General features: G+C 39.8%; 1 protein-coding gene across 3 annotated transcripts in view; it reads right to left on the bottom strand.

The window, feature by feature from the left end:
• The window catches only part of SLC22A4 (solute carrier family 22 member 4), a 99,074-nt gene extending 76,415 nt beyond the window's left edge, over positions 1-22,659 (bottom strand). Inside the window, exon 1 of one of the 3 annotated variants that reach the window (XM_072629999.1) lies at positions 22,114-22,659. In XM_072629999.1, coding sequence (XP_072486100.1) covers positions 22,114-22,506 — 393 coding nt within the window. In that variant the 5' untranslated portion in view covers positions 22,507-22,659. The remainder of the gene's footprint in view (positions 1-22,113) is intronic. The other 2 variants (XM_072629998.1, XM_072629997.1) reach the window with 2 other exon arrangements.
• Between the last annotated feature and the right edge of the window lie 472 nt (positions 22,660-23,131).

Genomic DNA, 23,131 nt, shown 5'->3' with positions numbered 1-23,131 from the left:
TGATTAAATCAGTATCAGACTGATTTAATCAGACTGTGAGCCTAGAGGGCATCTATTTTACATATCCCAGGGATAGCAACATCTGGGGGGCATGGAGAGCCATTCTGGATGATAAAGAGCACAGTCTCAAAGAACAAATCCTGATCTTGTCAACTGCACTCCACCCTGGCCCTCAACAGTTCTGAATTCTCTTCTTCCCTCTCAGCTCTTCCCCACCCATTGTGAAAGCAAGAAATGTGTTATCAATTATACATGTGAAATCCTGCAGAACGTTTCAATATTAGCCATATTGCAAAAAAAAGCAAAAGAATTAAATGAAAAAATTATGCTTCAATCTACATTCAGACTGAATTAGTTCTTTTGCTGGAGTTGAATAGCATTTTTCATCACAAGTCCTTTGGGATTGTCTTGGATCATTGTATTGATCTGAATAGCTAAGTAATTCACAGTCAATCATCATACAATATTGCTGTTGCTCTATTTTCCTGGTTCTGCTCACTTCACTTTGCATCATTCCATAGAAGTCTTTCCAAGTTTTTCTAAAACCGTCCTGGTCATTATTTCTCATAGCACAATAGTGTTCCAGTATGATAATATACCAAGACAATATAATCATAATATATTTTATTATAATATACTATAAAATTAGTATATTATATAATTTTGCAATATAATAGAATCAATCCGATATAACCATATTCTAATACCATTATGTACTACAACTTGTTCAGGCATTCTCTAATTGATGGATATCCCCTTAATTTCCAATTCTTTGCTTCCACAAACAATCTTTCCTATAAATATTTTTTACATATAGGTCCTTTCCCTTTTTCTTTGATCTCTTTGGGATACAGACCTAGTAGTGGTATTGCAAAGGATATGCACAGTTGGTTAGCTCTTTGGGTGTAATTCCCAACTGCTATCTAGAATGGTTGGATTAATTCATAACTCCACCAACAACGGATTGTTGCTGTTATTGGTGAATCATTTCAGTCATGTCCAACTCTTAGTGACTCCATTTTGGGTTGTCTTGCCAAAGAAACTAGAGTTGTTTGCCATTTTATTCTCCAGCTCATTTTATAAATGAGAAGCTGAGACAAATAGGGTTAAGTGACTTCCTTAGATTCACACAGGTAGTCAGTGTTTGAGACTGAATTTGAACTCATGGAGATAAGTCTTCCTGATTCCAAGCCCAGTGCCTCTAACAGTATATTATTGTCTTAATTTTTCCTTTTCTTTTTCAGTACTTGTCATTTTCCTTTTATGTCACATTTCCAATCTGTTGGGTAGGAAGTGGTACCTGGGAATTGTTTTAATTTGCATTTCTCTAATCAACAGTGATTTAGAGCACTTTTTCCCATATGAATTACATATATCTTTGATTTCTTCTTTTGAAAGCTGCCTGCTCATATCCTTTGACTATCAATGGGGAATGACATATTCTTATAAATTGATTCAGTTCTCTATGTATGTGAGAAATGAGACCTTTAAAAGAGAAACTTGCAAAATATTTTATCCCAGTTTCCTGCTTTCTTTCTAGTCTAATCTTCCAGATTGGTTTTATTTGTGCAAAACCATTTAAATTTAGTGTAATCAAAATTGTCCATTTTGTATCCTGTGATTCTAGCTTTTGGTTGGTCATAAGTTCTTCTCTTATTCGGAGATCTGACAGGTAAAATATTCCATGTTCCCCTAATTTGCTTCTGGTATGTCCTTTCTGTCTAAATCTTGTACCTTTTTGGCCCTTCTCTTGGTATGAAGTGTTGGTCTATATAGCTAGTTTCTGCCAAACTGCTTTCCAGTTTTCCCAGTAATTTTGTCAGATAGTGAGTTCTTGTCCCAAAGGCTTGGATCTTTGGGTTTATCAAATACTAGATTACTGTGGTCATTTACTGCTGTGTATTATGTACCTAATCTATTCCACTGATCCACCACTCTATTTCTTTTTTTTTTTTTATTTAACTTTTAACATTTATTTTCACACAATTTTGGGTTACAAATTTTCTCCCCTTTTATCCCCTCCCCCCACCAAACCCGAGCTTTCTGATTGCCCCTGTGACCTATCTGCTCTCTCCTCTATCCTCCCTCCCTGCCCTTGTCTCCATCTTCTCTTTTGTCCTGTAGGGCCAGATAGCTTTCTTGACCCCTTAACCTGTATTTCTTGTTACCCAGTGGTAAGAACATTACATTTGGTCCTAACACTTTGAGTTCCAACTTCTTTAGCTCCCTCCCTCTCCACCCCTTCCCCTTGGAAGACAGGCAATTCAATATAGGCCATATCTGTTTAGTTTTGCAAATGATTTCCATACTAGTTGTGTTGTATAGGACTAACTATATTTCCCTCCATCCTATCCTGTCCCCCTTTACTTCTATTTTCTTATGGTCCTTTCCCTCCCCATGAGTGTCGACCTCGTATTGCATTTTCCTCCCCATGCCCTCCCCTCCATCCTCCCCCCCACCCTGCTTGTGCCCCTGTCCCCCACTCTCCTGTATTATGAGATAGGTTTTCCTATCAAAATGAGTGTGCATTATATTCTTTCCTTTAGTGGAATGTGATGAGAGTAGACCTCATGTTTTTCTCTTGCCTCCCCTCTTTGTCTCACCACTAATAAGTCTTTTGCTTGCCTCTTTTATGAGAGATAATTTGCCCCATATAACTTCTCCCTTTCTCCTCCCAATATTTCCCTCTCACTGCTTGATTTCATTTTTTTTTTTTAAGATTTGATCCCATCCTCTTCAATTCACTCTGTGCACTCTGTCTCTATGTATGTGTGCGTGTGTGCATGTGTGTGTGTGTGTACTCCCACCCAGTACCCAGATACTGAAATGTTTCAAGAGTTACAAATATTGTCTTTCCATGTAGGAATGTAAACAGTTCAACTTTAGTAAGTCTCTTATGACTTCTCTTTGCTGTTCACCTTTTCATGGTTCTTCTTCATTCTTGTGTTAGAAAGTCAAATTTTCTTTCCAGCTCTGGTCTTTTCATCAGGAAAATTTGAAAGTCCTCTATTTCATTGAAAGACCATTTTTTCTCCTGAAGTATTATACTCAGTTTTGCTGGGTAGGTGATTCTTGGCTTCAGTCCTAGTTCCTTTGACTTCTGGAATATCCTATTCCATTCCCTTCTATCCCTCAATGTAGAGGGTGCCAGATCTTGTGCTATCCTGATTGTATTTCCACAATACTTGAATTGTTTCTTTCTAGCTGCTTGCAATATTTTCTCTTTCACCTGGGAATTCTGGATTTTGGCCACAATGCTCCTAGGAGTTTCTCTTTCTGGATCTCTTTCGTGCGGTGTTCTGCGGATTCCTTGAATATTTATTTTGCCTTCTGGTTCTAGAATCTCAGGGCAGTTTTCCTTGATAATTTCATGGAAGATGATGTCTAGGCTCTTCTTTTGATCATGGTTTTCAGGTAGTCCCAGAATTTTTACATTGTCTCTCCTGATTCTATTTTCCAGGTCAGTTGTTTTTCCAATAAGATATTTCACATTATCTTCCATTTTTCGAATCTGCGCGGTATGTTCTGAGATATCTGTCTTTCTCATAAAGTCCTTAGTGTCCATCCGTACCATTCCAGATTTGAAAGATCTATTTTCTTCAGTGGGCTTTTGAATCTCCTTTTCCATTTGGTTAATTCTGCTTTTGAAAGCATTCTTCTCCTCATTGGCCCCTTGCACCTCCCTTGCCAGCTGAGTTAGGCTAGTTCTCAAGGTGCCAATTTCTTCAAGATTTTTTTGGTTCTCCTTTAGCAGGGAGCTGATCTGTTTTTCATGCTTCTCCCTCATCCCTCTCATTTCCCTTCCCAGTCTTTCCTCCACCTCTCTAACTTGATTTTCAAAATTCCTCTTGAGCTCTTCCATGGCCCGAGCCCATTGGGTGGGCTGGGACACAGAATTCTCGATTTCTGTGTCTTTGCCTGATGGCAAGCATTGTTCCTCCCCATCAGAAAGGAAGGGAGGAAGTGTCTTTTCTCCGATAAAGTACCCTTCAATAGTTTTATTTCTTTTCCCTTTTCTTGGCATTTTCTCCAACCAGTGGCCTGACCTCTGAATGTTCTCCTCACACCCACCTCGCCTCCTGGTCCTCCCAGCCAGCGTTTGGGGACTGAGATTCAAATGCTGATTCCCGCCTTAGAGTTTTTGGCAGGGGCAGGGCTGCTATTCAGTGTTAAATTAAGTTCAGGTGCTGAGGTCAGGGGCAGGGCCGCCTCTCTGGCTTGGTTCCCTCAGGGGGTTTATGCACAGATCTTCCACAATGGATCCAGGCTCCCGCCCGTTTGGGGAGCCCCTGTCTGCAGCCGCCTCTCAGCTTCCATCTCCTGGGGGGGCCCGAGCCATGGGAGCACCCCACTCCCCTCTCAACCCGCCAAAGAGACTCTCTCGCCTACCCCCGTCAGTCACCTGTTGGTGGGGGGGCTTGTGCCGCTGCTGAAGATCCCATCTCTGGAGCCCTCCCAGATCCGTGCCTCTCGGAGCCGCGGCCGCCGCCGCAGGTCTGGGCTGGGCTCCGCGTCTGCAGTGCGACAGACCTTTTGCGAGAGGTTTGCAGGTCCCTCTGTGGGTGGGAGGACCCGCGTGGCCGCTGGAGATCCCGTCCCCGTAGCCCTCTTGGATCTCTTCCCCTCGGTGTCGTGGCCGCGGCGGGGCTGCACTCTGCTCCCGGTCCTGGCGCCCAGTCCACGGCACGAAGGACCCCCCGCGAGAGGTTTGCAGGTCTCTCTGGAGCAGAAATCTCCCTCGCTCCAATACTCTGTGGTCTCTGGGTGCAGAATTCACCCTGGCTTGGTCCCCTCTAGCCGCTCTGTGGTTTGTGGGCTCGGAGCTATGTGTATGTGCGTCTTTCTACTTTGCCATCTTGGCTCCGCCCCCCCCCCCCCCCACCACTCTATTTCTTAGCCAGTAAGATGTTTTGATGATTACTGCTTTGTAAAACAATTTGAAATGTAGTACTTTTCTGGAAGGCCAACTTCCTTCATATTCCTTTTCACTGATTTCCTTGATATAGTTTTGGTCTTCCAGATGAATTTTGTTATGATTTTTGTAGCTTTGTAAAATAATTTTTTGGTAGTTTGATTGGTATGGCACTGAATAAGCAAATTAATTTAAGTAGAACTATAATTTTAAATTATATTGACGACCTACCTATGAACAATTAATATTTCTCCAATTGTCTAAATCTGTCATTATTTATGTGAAAGGTTATTTGTAATTGTGTTGATACAGTTCCTGGGTTTGTCTTGGCAGGTAGACTCTCAAATATTTTATATTGTCTGCAGTTATTTTAAATAGAATTTCTTTTTCTATTTCTTCCTACCAGACTTTGTTGATAATACACTGAAATTTTGATGATTTGTGTGAGTTTGTTTTATGTCCTGCAACTCTACTAAAGTTTTTCAGTTGATTCTTTAGAATTCTCTAAGTTTTGTTTCCTCGTTGCCTATTCTAATTTCTTCAATTTCTTTTTCTTCTCTTATTGCATTTCTAGCATAATATTGAGTATTAGTGACAATAAATGGGCATCTTTCTTCACCCCTGGTCTTATTGGGAAAGCTTCTAGCTCATCCTCATTACAGATAATACTTGCTGATGGTTTTAGATAGATATTACATATTATTTTAAGGAAAGCTCCATTTGTTCTTTTGCTTTCTTATGTTTTTAATGGTAATGGGTGTTATATTTTGTCAAAAGCTTTTGAGATAATTTATTGAGATAATTACATGGTTTTTGTTGGTTTTGTTATTGATATGGATAATTATGCTGATGGCTTTCCTAATAATCGAACCAGTCCTACATTCCTAGTGTAAGTCTTACCTAGTCATAATGTATGATCTTTGTGTTATATTGTCACAATCTTGCTAGCATTTTATTTTAAAAATTTTGCATCTATATACATGAGGGAAATTGGTTTCAATAGTTTTGTTTTTGCTCCTCCTGGCTTAAATATCAGCACCATATTTGTATCATAAAAGGAATTTGGGAAGATTCCTTCTTGGCCTATTTTCCCAAATAGTTTATACAGTATTGGAATTAATTGTTCTTTAAAGGTTTGGTAGAATTCACTTGTGAATTCATCTAGCTCTGGGAATTTTTTCTTAGGGAGTTCACTGGTGGCTTATTTGATTTATTTTTCTGAAATAGAGTTATTTAAGTATTCTATTTCCTTTTCTGTTAATCTGGGCAATTTACATTTTTGTAAATATTCATATGTTTCACTTCAATTGTCAAATTTATTGGCATGCAATTGGGCAAAACAGCTCCTAATATCTTTAAATTCATTTTCGTTGGTGGTATAGTCATTCTTTTCATTTTTGATACTGGTACTTTGGTTTTCTTCTTTAAAAAAAATTAGATTAACCAATGATTTATTTTACTGCCTCCCCCCCAAAAAAACCCAGCTCCTAGTTTTATTTATCAGTTCAATGGTTTTCTTACTTTCAATTTTATTAATCTCTCCTTTGATTTTTGGGATTTCCAACTCGATGTTTAATTGAGGATTTAACATTTGCTCTTTTTCTAGTTTTTTTTTAAATTGCATGCCCAGTTTGTTGATCTGTTCTTTATTTTATTGATGTAAGTATATAAAGATATAACATTTCCCCTAAGTACTGGTTTGGTTGCATCCCATAAATTTTAGAATGTTGTCTCATGGTTGTCATTCTAATGAAATTATCGCTTCTGTGATTTGTTCATGATGCACTTCTTTTTTAGTATTAAGTTATTTAGTTAATGTATGACTATGTGAAAGCAAGTCATTAATGTTTGAATATCAGGCTTCTCTTCTATACATAGGAATAATAAATCCTGCCCTACCTAACTTGTAGGGTTATTGTGAGGAAAATAAACCTTAAAGCACTCTAAAATGAGTTAAATGTAGAAAAAAAAAGTAAAAATAATTTAAAATAATTAACTACACAATTGGTTTTTGTCACCAGGACTCCACAGAAAGTATTAACATTGGACTTTTTAAGAGTTAAGGGTGGGAACAATAGGAAGGATGAGAGGCATTTCATTCGTTTATTCACTCAACCATTCTACAGCTACTTATTCAACACCTGCTATCTAAACTGATGTGTGTGTTCATCCTTTGTGGCCGAAGAAGACCATGCCATCAGAGAAATGATGACATGACTTGTACTTGACTTTGAGTGAGGGAGGGCTGTACAATGTCACCAGCCTCACTTCTCCTTCAGAACCATCTGAATACAGTGACCTGATATTCCTCAGGATGACTGGAGATGACCCAGCATGAGGCAATTGGGGTTAAGTGACTTGTCCAAGGTCACACAGCTAGTAAGTGTGTAGTGTCTGAGGTGAGATTTGAACTCAAGTCTTCCTGATGCCTGTACTTGTGCTTTATCCACTGCACCACCTAGATGCCCCATGTAAACTGTTAGGCACTAGGAGAGACAAAATCATGACGAGAATGGATAAACTTTGGCATATAGATGAAATGAAATACAGTTAGGCATTAGTAAATTGAGAACATTTGCAGAGTCCCCTCATACCCATTCCATCCTTCAAATGCCTTTTGCTACTAGCTCTTCTTTCACCCCTTTTTCACATGAAGAGATTCCTTGCTAAGGCTAACCTCCATATTTCATCTTCTCTTCTCCAGCAGATTGTTCTATCATTCTTACTCTCTCACTCATCTTCAATCTCTCTCTATCTTTTGATTACTTCCCTTATGCTTACAAATATGCTCATGACTCAAAAACCCTTGCTGGCTATTGTTTTGGATCTCTCCTCCCTTTCTTAACTAAACTCCTTGAGAAAACCCATCTAGAATCAATATCTCCATTTTCTTTCCATCCATTCTCTTCTTAATTTTCTGCAGTACGATATTCAACCCTATCATTCAACTGAAACTGCTTTCTCCAAATTTACCAGTGACTTCGTAATTGCCAATTCTAGTGGTCTTTTCTCAGTTCTCATTGTTTTTGACCTTTCTGCAGCATTTAACACTCCTGATCACCATCTTCCCCTTGATATTCTCTTCTTCCTAGGTTTTCATAGTGCAGTTCTCTCCTAGTTCTTTCATTTGTCTGACAACTTCTCAGTCTCCTTTGCTGGATCTTCATGCGGGACATAACCAATAGAAATGGGACCTCCCAAGGCTCTTACCTGAACCCCTTTCTCTTCTTGCTGTATATTATTTCACTTTCCTATGGATTCAATTACCATTTTATGCTGATGATTTTTGAATTGATTTATCTAATCCTAACCTCTTTCCTGACCTCTGGTCTTGTATCTCTCTCTACTGGACATCTTAAACTGGTTGCCCTGTAGATATCTTCAACTCAAACATCTTCAATAGTTAACTCATTATTTTCCCCCACTAATTATTTTCATATTTTCATGTAAAACCATGAGTCTTCATTACTTTCACTTTTTATTTTCATAAATATCTTTCTTTTCATATATTACTGTCAAGACATACTCTGTCACCCAGGCTCTCCAAGGTGTCATCCTTGTTTCTGTATTCTCTCTCATCCCACATATCTAATCTGGTACCAAGTCAATTCTACTTTCAATTCTACTTTCACAACATCTGCCCTCATGACACTTCCATCACCCTGGTGTGGACCCATATCTCCTCATTCTTGGATTATTGCAATAACCTACTGGTTGGTGTCCCTACCTCATCTTTCCCCACTCCCATTCATCCTCCACTCAGCTGTCAGATTGATCTTCTTAAAGCCTAGTTCTAACCATGTCATGCCCCTACTCAATAAATTTCAGAGGCTCCCTATTAACTCCAGGATCAAATATAAAAGCTTCTGTTTGGCTTTTAAAGCCTTTAATAACCTAGTCCTCTCCTAACTTTCTAGTCTTCTTATTCTTTACTCATATACTCCAATGATACCGGCCTCCTTGTTGTTCCTCTCATGAGTCTATCTCCTGATTCTGGGCATTTTCACTGGTCATCTTTCATGCTCAGAATGCTTTTCCTCCTTGTGTCCATCTGTCATTTTCTCTGGCTTCCTTTTAGTTCTGGTTAAAATCCCACCTTCTATAGGAATCCTTTCCTGATCCCTCTTAATTGTAGTGCCATTCCTCTGTTGATTTTTTCCAATTTATCCTTTATATGACATATTTCTTCATAGTTGTTTGCATGTTGTCTCCCCCATTAGACTATGAGCTCCTGGAGGACAGTGACTGTTCCTGCCTTTCTTTGTATTTCTAGTGCCTAGCCCACTGCCTGGCACATAGTTAATGCTTGTTGTGTGTGTGTTCGACCTTTGTTGCCGAAGAAGACCATGCCATCAGAGAAATGGTGACATGACTTGCACTTGACTTTGTCTTGAGTGAGGGAGGGCTGTGCAGGTCACCAGCCTCACTTCTTCTCCAGAGCCATCTGAATCCAGTGACCACATATTCATCAGGACGACTGGAGATGACCCAGGACGAGGCAATTGGGCTTAAGTGACTTGCCCAAGGTCACACAGCTAGTGGGTGTCAAGTGTCTGAGTTAATGCTTGTTAAGTTTTGCCTGAATAGGTGCAGAGTAAAATAAAAAGAACCAAAAAAACAACATACATAGTAACTCCAACAATGCAAACAAAGCTGAGCCTAGAGCACAAGTCAAACATCAATGAACATTTCCATACACAAAAGGAAGGAGCGAATAAGCACTTGTTAAGTACCTACTCTGTGTCAGGCATTGTGCTAAGTGTTTTACAAATATTATTTCATTTGATCTTCACAAAAATCCTGCAAGGTAGGTGCTATCATTATCTTCATTTTATAAATAAAGTTACTGAGGCAGACAGAAGTTAAGTGACTTGTCCAGGGTTGCACATCTAGACAGTAACTGAGGCTGGATTTGAACTCAGATCTTCCTGACTCCAGGTCCTGTGCTCTATCCTAGCTGCTTTTACAAAGCATAGAGAAAAGGGATTGTATGTAAAACCATGAGTCTTCATTACTTTCACTTTTTATTATTGTGTTTACGATAAAGGCATGACAATTTCAAAGTTGCCCTTGTCTTTATTTCCCTCTGGACTTCCTTTTTTCCCCTCTATTCTATGATTTTTTTTAATGCTTTAGTGACACTTTTCTTCAAAGTGATTTTTTTTTAGAATATTGTAGTCATACAAATTTTTCTTCTGCTCACTTCACTCGGCATCAATTCAAAATTTTTTTCCCTGAAGATATCCCATTTATCATTTTTTATTCATTCATTCATCAATTTATTTGTTTGTTCATTCATTTATTTAATTATTTATGTGACATTTTCAGTTCCAAGTTCTCTCCCTCCCTCCCTCATTCCCAACCCTGTATTAGAGGAGGCCAACATCTGATATGGATACATGTACACAAATAAATATATGTATATTTATGTATGTATATATACATATACACACATATATACATATATACACACATATATATGTACATATATGTGTACATGTGTATATATATAAAACACTATATAATATTCAGCCATATATCATTTATTTCTCTGGAGATGGTTATCATTTTCTTTCATAAGTCCTTTGTAGCTGATTGAAATGATCACATTATTCAGAAGAGCTTCGTCATTCACAGTTGCTCTTCCATTGATACTGCTGCTACTATATATAATGTAATTCTAGTTCTGCTTTTTTCACTCTGCATTATTTCATGCCAGTCTTTTCATGGTTTTCTAAAACCAAGCTGCTTGTCATTTCTTATAGTACAATAGTATTCCATCACAATTACATACCACATTATATTCAGCTATTCCTCAATTGCTGGGCATCCCCTCAATTTCCAATTCCTTGCTACCACAAAGACAGCTGCTATAATTATTTTAGAACATGTAAGGTCTTTTCCTTTTTTCCCTGATCTCTTTGGAAAACAGACCTAAAAGTGGTGTTGCTGGGTCATTTTTATAGCCCTTTGGGCATAGTTCCAAATTGCTCTCCAGAATGGTTGGATCAATTCATAACTCCACCAAGAGTGAATCAATGTCCCAATTTTTCCACATTCCCTCCAACATTTGTCATTTTCCATTTTCTGTCATTTTAGTCAATCTGATAGGTATGAGGTGGTACCTCAGAGTTGCTTTAGTTTGCATTTCTCTAATCAATAATGAGTTAGAGCATTTTTTTCATATGACTATATATAACTTTGATTTCTTCATCCAAAAACTGCCTTTTCTTATCCTTTGACCATTTATCAGGTGGGGAATGGCTTGTAGTCTTATAAATTTGACCCAGTTCTCCACGTATTTGACAGATAAGAAATTGGCCATAACGCACTCTCCTGCTCCATTTTCTGCTTTCCTTTTCATCTTGCCTATATTGGTTTTATTTGTACAAAACCTTTTCAATTTATTGTAATAAAAATCATCCATTTTACATCCCATAATGCTCTCTGTTTCCTTTTTATTCATAAATTCTTCCCTTATCCATAATTTGATAGATAATATATTCCATGCTCTCTAATAGACTTATGATATCTCCCTTTATGTCTAGATCATGGACCTACTTTGACCTTCTTGTGGTAAACAGTGTTATCTTACACTGCTGGTCTATACCTAGTTCCTGCCAGACTGCTTTCCAGTTTTCGTAGCAATTAAAAAACATCAAATAGCGAGTTCTTATCCCATCTTAGATCCTTGCATTTATCAAACACGAGGTTACGATAGTCATTGACTACAGTATATTATATACCTACTCCATTCACTGATTCGCTATTTCTCAGCCAGTAACAGATAGCTTTTATAATTACTGCCTTATAGTACAATTTAAGATCTGGTACTGCTAAACTTCTTTCCTCTACATTTTTTTTTCTATAAATTTCTTTGATAGTCTTGACCTTTTGCTCTTCTACATACATTTTGTTATTATTTTTTTCTAGCTCAATAAAATATTTTTTGGTAGTTTAATTGGGATGGCACTGAATAAGTAGATTAATTTAGGTAGAATTTTCATTTTATTTACATTGGCTTAGCCCAACCATAAACAATTAATATTATTTAAATTTGACCTTATTTGTATACAAAGTTCTTTACAATTACATTCATACCGCTTCTAGGTTTCTTTTGGCAGGTATATCAAACAACTTTTTCCAATCATATCCTATTTGCCACTTCTTAAGGTATAATAATTCCCACCAGTTTTGGGTAACTTTCCTACTCAACCAGAGTCAGTGTCAGGGACACTTACTGCGTGTAATATTCTGTATCTATGGGGAGCAAGAATTGAGAACTTTCCTTAGAAAATTCCAGGATGGTCAGAAAGTCCTAGGGCAGGAATCTCAAAAGCTTCAGGGAGTAACAGTATCCAACAATGCAGTGTATCAACCTATGTGTGCAGACTGCAGCCCTCAGACCAGGTCAGCCTAGTGCAAGGTTTCTGAATGTCTAACACTCTATTGTGGGATATCACCAACAATGGCTCCTTGCCCAAGTTCCACTCAATGGCTGCTTTTGGACCCTCCTGGCTTAGAGTGAATGTCAATAGTAACTGTTTCTATTTGAAACAACAACCCTGAGGCTCCTACCCCTCCTAACTAAATTTATTTATTTATTCTTTTCTATTTAAAAGGGCTACCTCTTGACTACTTTTTAAAGAACGCCCATTCACTGAATGGGCATTACCTCACTATAAGTGAGCACCTGAAAAGGCCTTAGCCTAAAAGGCCAAGGTCTTCCATTGCATCCCGGGCAGTCTCGAGTCATTCTGATGAATATCTGGTCACTGGATCCAGATGACTCAGGAGAGGAAAGTGAGGCTGGTACTTTGCACAGCCCTCCCTCCCTCAAAACAAAGTCAAATGCAAGTCATGTCATCATTTCTCTGATGTCATAGTCCTCTTCAAAGATGAAGGATGAACAAAACCTGTGAGATATCAGAGAGGACCTTGGAGATCTAGCACTCTGAAATTCAAAAATTCAGGTGGTGTTTGATTCAGAAATCACTGAAAAAACCTTAAGGACCCAGAGCAAGACCAAGCAGAGTTGACCATCCCATCCAAGATTATGACAGGGAGTAGATAGATGCTGGCCCTGGAATGAAGTCTTAATTCAGGAACTAAAGCCAGAAAGGGGAATGAACCAAATAAAACACTATTCAGTTTAAAAAAATATATTGTAAATCTAACTGCCCTCAAAGGGAAAAAAGTTGATTTTCCACAAGGGCTACATGACTACCTAGAAGAAATGAAGCAAGAGATTAAAAAGAAAATCTCTGTAAAAAAGAATTAGAATGAGAAAAAGTAGCTTAGAAGAGGAAGTGGTAAACCTTACCCAAGAATTAGAATCCCCCAAAACCAGAACAGACTGAACAGAAATCAGTTACTCCATGAGACAGCAAAAAATATTACAACACAACCAAATGACTGGAAAATAGGAAAAAAAGTAAGATATCTGACATAAAAAACAATTGACCTGGAAAATAAGTCAAGGGGAGATAATTTAAGCATCATTGGACTCTGTGAAAACTATGATTAAAAATAAAAAGCCTGGATTTTTCACAAATGAAAACTGCCAAGATCTAATAGATATAGACATCAAAACAAAAATAGAAAGAATTCACTGATCACTTCCACAGAGATACCCCAAAAAGAAAAATCCCAGGAATTTTATGGGCAATATCCAACCTCCGACAGCAAAGGAAACATAGAGTAACCATCTGTAAAGAAACAATTACAATATCAAAGAATTAAATTTAAATTTAAAATCAAATTAAAAATTTAATTTGTGTGAGGACAACACAAGGCCTAGCAGGGTCTACTAAAAATAAAACAAAACCCAAGAAACAAGAGAAGATTTAAATATATGGCATTCCAAAAGGCAAAAGATATAGCCTTGCAACCAAGAATAATTTAACCTGCAAAGCAGAGTAACATCCTATGGAGGAAAATGGGTCTGGTATACGATTATGTTGGAACACTACTGTGTTAAAAGAAATGATGAGCTTGTGAATTTTGGAAAAACATGGAAAGACTTGCATGAAATAATGAAGAGTGAAATGAGTAGAACCGAGAGAGTGTTGTACACAGTAACAGCAATATTGTTATAAGAACAACTTTTGAGTGCATAAAAACCTAGGAAGGAAGATGCTACTTGCTTCCAGAGAAAGAACTGATAAATAGAAGTAGGTATAGTATGCTCTGTCTCTCATGGTAGCCATCTTTAGAGGGAAGGGAAAAAAAAGAAAATGAGCCTTTAAAAAATAGAGGACTTTGGAGCAATCCTTATGAAAAAAGACCAGAGCAGAATAAGAATACTGAAATACAAAAAAAGAGTCCAGAGAAACCTAAAAAGTTGAATGCATTTGAAAGGAGCTGTATGATAATAATGCAGTGTTCACATTCTAACAGAGAGAGAAGAAATAACTATCCCTTCAGAAGCTTACTGTCTTCAAAGAATGTTGAAGAAAATAAGAAAAAAAACAAAAGGCTTGAGAAGGAATGGATTGGGTCTGGTCTAAGGGCTTTAAGAGAAGGAAGAGGAATGAGGATCAAAGAAGATAAACTCTGAAGTAGAAAGGAGAAAGAAGGGCATAGAATTTGATACTTTTCATAATAGGTGTGAGTATGAGGAACCTCTCAGGCAAGCAGGGTCCCTCTCAGGAGGTGATTAATGGATTCTTTTGACTTTACTTTGACCTCTGTATCTAACAGATCTTGGCACTATTCATTTGTGATTTCTGAAAATACAGTGTCCAGACTTTATTTTTTTAAATTATTGTTTTCACAGAATGCAATGGAGACATGGAGAAAAGGGTGAGAGAGAGGCAAGTGTTGGATGACTCTCACTCTTATATAAAATGGATAAAGGAAGACTGAACATGTACACAGAAACAACCTGGTATGGAAATACATCTGACTCAACCCGGAAACAAGTGGGGATAGGTAAGGGAAGTTAAGGAAAAGGATAATACTGAGGAGGGAATAATCACGAGCAAAACAAACTTCCTAATTTTGAAGGGAGAAATTAAAAAGGAGGGAGGAGGAGAGAGAATACAAAGAACTAGACCCTGAGAGGATGTGTGTGTATCTTATATTCCCTCTTACATAACTGGAGGACGGCTGAAGAAATTGTGATATATTGGTATAGTGGAATCTTATTGCAACATAAGAATGACAAAAGAGATGCTTTTTAAAGAATCCTGGATAGTATAAACTGACGTAGAATGCAGTGAACAGAAACTATAAAGGCAATACCGTCATAAAGAAAAACAACTTTGAAAGACACAAGGATTCTGATCAAAGCTCTGACCAACCATGACTTTGGAGGACCTGTGACGAACCATGTTACCCACCTCCTGATATGCAGGTATTGACACAAGAGGTAAGGATATGCATTTTTGGACTTGGTCACTGTATGATTACTTTGACCTGACCTTGTTTATTTGTTACAAGGATTTTTTCCTTTTCTTAGTTAATTGGAGGGGAATAAAAAAGAGAGGCAGAGTTAGCAATAGTGATGACATGCACACACAAAAAAATGAGGGCCATTCAACATTTTAAAAAATGTATAGAACAGAAGGAAGTTCAAAAGAAGCACAAATAAGACAGTTTTGAAAGCATAGAATTTATATATATTTAAATGTATATATTTATTTTAAATGTACATATATTATATAAAATTATATATAATTTTAAATTTGTGTATTTATTCTAAATATGTATATATATGTATTTTTAAAAAATCAAACGGAATGAAATGGAGACTCACAATTTCACAAAGAATCCTCTTTTTGTATTCTGCTGTGTGTATGGAAATACTCTTTTTCAGTGTTTAGGTTCGGAATAACACCTACCTCACAGGGCTATTGTGAGGATCAAAGGAGATATGTGTAAAGTGATTAGCACAGTGCCTGGCATATCGTAGGTGCTATAAAAAGGTCTTCCCCTAAAATTTTTTCTAAAAGTAAATAAGAAATTATGTCTGCTCTCAGGGAGTTTCCATGAAATATGAGAGGACAGGACAGGTTTGCCAAAATTCATTACTCTGCAATAAATATTATAATCTCTTGTTCTATAGTAATAGCAATGGCACACACATGTGTATACATACATATCTGTATCTAATGGTAGCCATCTCTAGAGTGGGAAGGGAGGGGAGAAAAAAAAGGAAATGGACCTTTAGAAAAATAGAGGACTTTTGAGCAGTCCTTATGAGAAAACCAGAGCTTTTCTGAACTAAGCAATTAGCAATGCCAAATAACTTATGAGGTCTGAAGGGGAAACTGAAGGGAATTAGCAAAAGTTTCCTAAAGGAGATAGTACTGAAGTGAGCCTTGAAGGGAAAGTGGTTTCTCAAAAAGTGTCTTAGTGGGAGCACAGAGATTAGTGGGAGCAAAATCTCAGGAGTGGGAAAATGTGGGATGTGTACAAGAGATATCAGGTGATTCCACTTGGCTGCAGAATTACATATGTTGGAAAGGAATAGTGAGAGTTGCCATTGGAACAGTTGGACTTTCCAGATATCTTAAATGTCAAGTTAAAGAATTGAGATTTTATTCTGTAGAAATTAGAGAACCATGAATGCAATGATCCAAAGATTTATAATGAAGCATGTTGCTCACCTCTTAGCAGAGATGATGTTGAGGAATAAATCAAGGCATCCGTTTTCAGGCAAGGACATGTATTGAAACTCCACCCACTGCCCTCACCCACTTGATTATGCTTATTTGTTACAAGGGAGAGCTTTGATTTTGAATGTGTATATGTGTATCCGTGAAGGTGGGGTGAGTTAATGGGGAATGACAGAGACACAAAATAAGAGAAGAGCATCAAGAAACTATTAAAAAATACAGAAGAAAATGAAAATAACTTCAGAAGGGGATTAAAAGGGGTAATTTTGTTACTATTTTTCATTTTCAAATGCTTTTAAAATAATTATTTTCAAATACAATCCTCTTTTTTGTTCTCTTTTGCGCAGAGAAATGTTTGTTGATGACTGCTAAGTTCATAAAAAATTCAATTTTAAAAACTGATGTAGAGAGCCATAAAATACTGTTAAGCAGAGGACTCATCATTATAAGAAAGGCAGGTGGGACCCAAGCCGTGGGGATGATGGTAAAGTTAATATAGTCAGTCTTCCCTTTCCCTTTCCCACATCGTCTTTCTGAAAACAGTTCCAAGGGCATTATAGCAACTCTCCAAGGTGAAAAGAAGCAGAAGATAGGAGTGGCTTACAGCAGCTTTGGGGTGAAGAGTCATTAGGCACCCTAAGAGGGCCCTCCTAGAGGAGAAAATTGTAAACTGCCTGCCTTTCCCAGAAATATCAGGTTTCTTTCCAGTGACAGAGAAAAGGGCAGATGCTTTGGTTCTGCCAAGTGTTAGGCTGTTTCCTTGGGTAGGTCCTTATTTACCCTTTACCTTATTTACCCTGTTTTTGTGGCACAAACTTTCTCTGGCATCTGTGTTGTCTTTGTGAACTTCAGAGAGTTATAACACTTCTCTTCCTTTGACAGTTTGGTGAAGCCTATGAACTTCTCAAAAGAATGTTTTTAAATGCATAAAAAAAATACAATGGAAGCCAACTATATTGAAATACAGTTATCAACATGTATAAATATATATTCTATATGCACACATGTGTATGCATATATGTGTATCTATACACATACATACACACATATATAGGTTCATGGACCCCATGTTTCTATCCCTTGCTCAACCTTAAAGTAGTACTGGATACAAAAGCCACCCTCTTCCCATTTATCATTCAGAATACGAAATTTCAGCAAAAATTTGGAAATATCCCTTTGTTCCCCTTTCCTGATTCTTTTCATTCATCTCCATTCTACTCTCCTTTTTTCACATTCACCAACCGGTAAAGAAGCATGGAAGGAAAAAAGAAAGCGAAGTGTCAGTGGGGAAAACTAAATGAGTCCATGTTCCTTCTACATCTCTCCAGCTAAGCAGAAGGTTAACTAACACAGGTTAGTGGAAGTTGCTAAGTAAGGACAGTAATGATCATGAAGCCCTTCCAAGTAAGTTGAACTTTAAGAGGGCTTTGTACCCTCTGGGCCAATTGTTCATAACCAAATAAAATGCCTTCTAAAAATGAAAGTTGCAGAGACAGTTTTAGACCGTTTGTAAAAAAGAAACAAAAGGAGAACTAACAATTAGAAGCTTCCAAAAATGGAATGGGCTGCCTTAAGAGGTAAAACTCACTTGAATTCTTCAAGAATTGGAGGTCTTTAAGCAATAGGCTAGGACCGTGCTTCCCACTATTTTTTGTTCCTTGAACCCCTTTTGATAATAAAAAATGTGCTGTGAACTCCCAGAGTAATTTAATATATAATTTACTAGTTATTACTATAATAATATGTAATATTCTTTTAGATTTATTCATGGAACACTTACAACTACAATAACTTTTTTCAAAAAAGCTCATGATGATTTTGAATCACTATAGGAACAAACCTTATTATAAAGCTTCAAACATGTACATGCTTGTCATTGAAGAAAAATATATTTGTAATATGATTGGGCAATTATTTGTTGCTTAAGGCAATATTAAAGAATTTTTCATGTGACCTTCTTGGAGTTCCCAGCCATTAAATGGTCTACCCTTGGATCATTGTCATAAATCCCAAAGGGTTTGAGAACCATTAAATGGGAAATACTGCACTAGGATATCAGTTGTTATAGAGATGGTTTTTATTTGTTAGCTTATTTCTTTTGTCACAAAGTCATAACCCTCTAAGATCCCTCCCAAATCCAACATTACACGAAATGGGATAATGCTAAGCTATTGAGACCACTATTGGGAACATACTTTGAAAGTTATCAAAAATAAAAGAAGATATATTCTACATGATTTCACATGTATAACTGATATCTTATTGCGTGCTTTCTCAATGAGTTGGGGAAAGACTGGAGGGAAGGAAAGAAATTGGAACTCAAAATTTTTAAAAAGAAGTCACAAATAAATAATAAATTAAATAAAAAATAAAAAAGACAGCTGTCTGCTCAAAGATTTTCATAGCAGCATAATTTGTAATTCTAAAAAAATAGAATGGCCAACAAGAAAGGAATGTTTAAATATTTTGTGGTACATTATTGTAATGAAATATTAAAATATAATTTAGACCAAGAGAATCAGGAACACAAAGAAATCGGGTAAGTTCTATTTGAAATAATACAAAGCAAAAAAATCAGTACTTGAAGAGTTAATCAGCACTAATTCTGAACATATTAGGAAATGCCAATGAAAATGAATAAACAAAACATTTTATGGGAACTTAGAATGACTAGAACAGCAGTATATTTTATGAGTTGAAATTAATTTATTTATAGGAAAGATGTCTAAGTAGGAGGGAGTAGTAAAGATCAACTCCTCTGTCCACCCTTTTCCTCTAGTATTCCAACAAAGGTAGTTTCCAAGAAGAAACCATAGTGAGTTATTTAAAACTCAAGATCTAGAATTTGGTCTACAGGCAAGTGAGTAGGTCAGGAGCTGCAGAATAGAGGTAGGCCTACAGTACTATGCAGTTCCACCTTTCAATTTCCTTCACTCTGAAAACAAAGACTTGGAAGAAGAATTAGCAGTTTATCACAAGATGTACAAAACCTTGCCCAAGGCACAGACTTCTTGTGCTGATGTTTGAAATTAAGCTGCTAATAAAATAATCGTTAGGAACGTTGGAGACAACAGTAGATAGTTGGGAAAAGTCCATGGCTTCAGGGGTGGGTAACCTGCCTCCTCCAGGCCACATCTGACCCTCTAGGTCTTCAAGTCCTGCCATTTGACTTAATGTAAACTTCACAGAACAAATCCGTTTTTAAGCCTTAGACAAGCAACTCCAGATAAAGCAACTGACAGCTAGTAAATACTCCAGGATCCATAGAGACCCTGACAAATAATAGATCTCCAGCACTTCACAGCAAAGACAGTATTGGGTTCTGGAGTTCATGGTTGCTCAGTACAACAATGGTAACAGAGAAAAAGATGGAAATAATTAAGTCAGCAAAAATAAGTTTCTTCTTAAACTTCTGACTACAGACTCCTAGATCATGACAAAAACACACTTTAGAACTAGAATATTCTGCTGAGAGGAAAGAACACTGAAGAAAGGCGTTTACCTGGATTGAGGAAAATGAGGGGGAAGTGTGATTGTAAATTCCTTTAAGAAATAGGAAGAAAGTGAGGCAGCTAGGTGGTGCAGTGGATAGAGACCCACTCTGGAGTCAGGACAACCTGAGTTCAAATTCGGTCTCCAAAAAAATCCCCCAAATATGAGGAAAATACAGTTAGATAATGTGATACTATAGTGTGAGAGGAATCCTGGTAGAGAAGATAGTATAGGGAATTCTCATATGTGGAGCCCCTCTTCATTGACAGACAAAATCAAAGATGGTTTCCTGACATCCATTAGCATATCAATAAATGAGTACTTTAATTTTATGAACTTCAACAAATACTTATTAAGTGTCTATTCTGTGCAAGTGCTGGAGGTAGAGACAAAACCAAGAGTCGCCGACCTCTCCCCCCACCCCCACCCCAGCTTAACATTATAAACTGAGTGTGAGGGGAATATTGAATTGAACAGGCAAATACTTCAGTGACATTTTTAATAATTATGGGTGAAAGTGAGAATAGAAGTCCAGAGCTCTTCAGCAGCAAAGTCATCAAAAATGTACAAAATTAGTTGGTGGGCCAACTTCAGAGCACTAACCTGCCCAAGACTGGTCACTCAAGACAAGCTCTGAGCAGAACATTAGCCAGATGCCAAAGGTGGAGAGGGAAAGAGAGAGAGACAGAGAGAGAAAGAGAGAGAGAAAGAGAGGGAGAGAGAGGAAAAGAGAGAGGAGAGGAGAGAGGGAGGGAGAGGGAGGGGAAGAGGGAGGGAGAGAGAGAGAGAGGGAGGGAGGAAGAGAGAGGAAGGGAGAGAAAGAGGGAGGGAGAGAAAGAGGGAGGGAGGGAAGGAGGGAGGGAGAGAAAGAGGGAGGGAGGGAAGGAGGGAGGGAGAGGGAGGGGAGAGGGAGGGAGAGGGAGAGAGAAAGAGAGAGAGAAAGAGAGGGAGAGAGAGGAAAAGAGAGAGGAGAGGAGAGAGGGAGGGAGAGGGAGGGGGAAAGGGGGTAGAGAGAGAGAGAGAGGGAGGGAGGGAGAGAGAGGAAGGGAGAGAAAGAGGAAGGGAGAGAAAGAGGGAGGGAGAGAAAGAGGGAGGGAGGGAAGGAGGGAGGGAGAGGGAGGGGAGAGGGAGGGAGAGGGAGAGAGAGAGGGAGAGAGAGGAAAAGAGAGAGGAGAGGAGAGAGGGAGGGAGAGGGAGGGGGAAAGGGGGGAGAGAGAGAGAGAGGGAGGGAGGGAGAGAGAGGAAGGGAGAGAAAGAGGGAGGGAGAGAAAGAGGGAGGGAGAGAGAGGGAGGGAAGGAGGGAGGGAAAGAGGGAGGGAGAGAGGGAGGAGAGGAGAGAGGGAGGAGAGGAGAGAGAGGGAGGGAGAGGGAGAGAGACGGGGGGGGGGGGGGGAGAGGAGAGGGAGGGAGACAGAATTAATGTAATGCGAAGTCTGTGTGTTTCTATTTAGGGCCACAGAATTAGCCAGGGTCTGCTAGTCCTGAAGTCAGGCTGCTTCTGAGCACTTGGGAGCCAGGATGGAGGTGATCCGCCACTCTGTTCTCCCAGAACCTGTCAGTGCTTTGGAGGAGGGCTGGGAGGGAAACTTCCCCTTCTTTTGGACTGTTCTAACGTAATACTGACTCAACCATTCTACCTCCGGACAGTTGCCGCCTGGGGCTATTCACATGCCAACATTTGGCTCTTGGGAAATTTCCAGACCTAGTTATGAAACTGGAGGAAAAGGAGTTGTTGGTATAACGCCTGGCCGTTTGTTGACTCAGCGGCTCTGGCGGCTCCCCCTCTCTCCAGTTTGGCACCCAGCTGGGTCTCACGGTCCCCAGGGCTGCCGAGCGCGCTGGGGCGCACATCATCCTGACCCTAACCCTGCCACCCCTCACCGAGGCGCACGCCGCACGCTCCACGCTTTGCCGACGCCCAGCAGCCACCCTGACTCGGGCACACAACCCGGAGCACTCCAGCGTGGAGTTACCATGGCATGCGCCCGCAAGCTCTACCGGAAGGCAGCTCTGGCTAAGGGATCCCCGAGGGAGAGCCCACGAGACTCCGTGGGCGGCGGCACCCCCTCCACCGCGGGCGGCACCCACCTCAGTGATGATGGTGGTCAGGTACGTGTCCTGGCTGTACTCCCAGCCGTCCAGGCAGGGCTCCAGCTCCACCTGACTCAGATTCACGTCCCTGCCGGGCACCAGCCCCTGGGCCGAGAAATTGATGAGCGCGGCGAGCCGGTAGCGCTGGCACGTTCTGGGCACCTCGCGGCCGTCCTGCATTTGCCGGGGGATAGTGTAGTTCCTCCACTCGCTGCTCAGGTTCGCCGAGGCGGGCACCCGGCAGTGGTGCTCGGGGGTCCCCGCCAGGAACACTATCGACATACTATTGAAGCCGTTGGGGATGATGCTGGCGCTGAGCAGGAAGAAGATGAGGCGCTGGAAGGGTCCCCACTCGCCCAGGAAGGCTGTCACCTCGTCGTAGTCCCGCATGTCGCAGCTCGGGGGAGATAGAACGTCCCCAGGAGGAAGGCTACAAGACCTGGTGCCTTTGTGGACTGCAGCCCCGCAGCGGGCTGGGGAGGGGGGCTGGGGAGGCTGCGCCTCCCCAATCTGCTTCTTCCTCCACCCCCCTCCCCTGGCGCTGCCCTGGACATGGGGAGTACGATTGGTCGGCTGCTGCGCCCAGTTCCCTTTGCCCCACCCTTTCCCACAGGATGGAGGCGGGGGCAAGGTCCCTAGCGCTGGAGAGCTCCGCTGGCTCTGACCTTAGCCGCACAGCTTCAGGTCAATGGGAATGCTGTCGCATGTGGAGGTGTGTGTGAGGGTCGTCATTTTCTTTAGGGTCCAGGAGTTTAGAGAATACGTGTGGCTCCTGCTCCATCCGCCCATCCTGCTCCTACAAGGCTGCGGGGCCTTGGGCAGAAGTCTTGTCCAGATCAAGGGAGCCATTCAACACAGTCGTTCTCTGCCCGTTTCGCACCGTATCCAGCATATAGACTTAAATTCTTGGTACAGCATTTTAGGAACGATATTGAGAAGGGCAGCGCTGATCCCAAAAGGATCTATTGAAAGATCTGGAGGGAGATGGGGGTTTCAATTTAGCATGGAAAAGGGT

The sequence above is a fragment of the Notamacropus eugenii genome, chromosome 1 (assembly GCF_028372415.1).
Source record: "Notamacropus eugenii isolate mMacEug1 chromosome 1, mMacEug1.pri_v2, whole genome shotgun sequence".
NCBI lineage: Eukaryota > Metazoa > Chordata > Mammalia > Diprotodontia > Macropodidae > Notamacropus > Notamacropus eugenii.
This window is presented reverse-complemented; position numbering and strand designations above follow the sequence as displayed.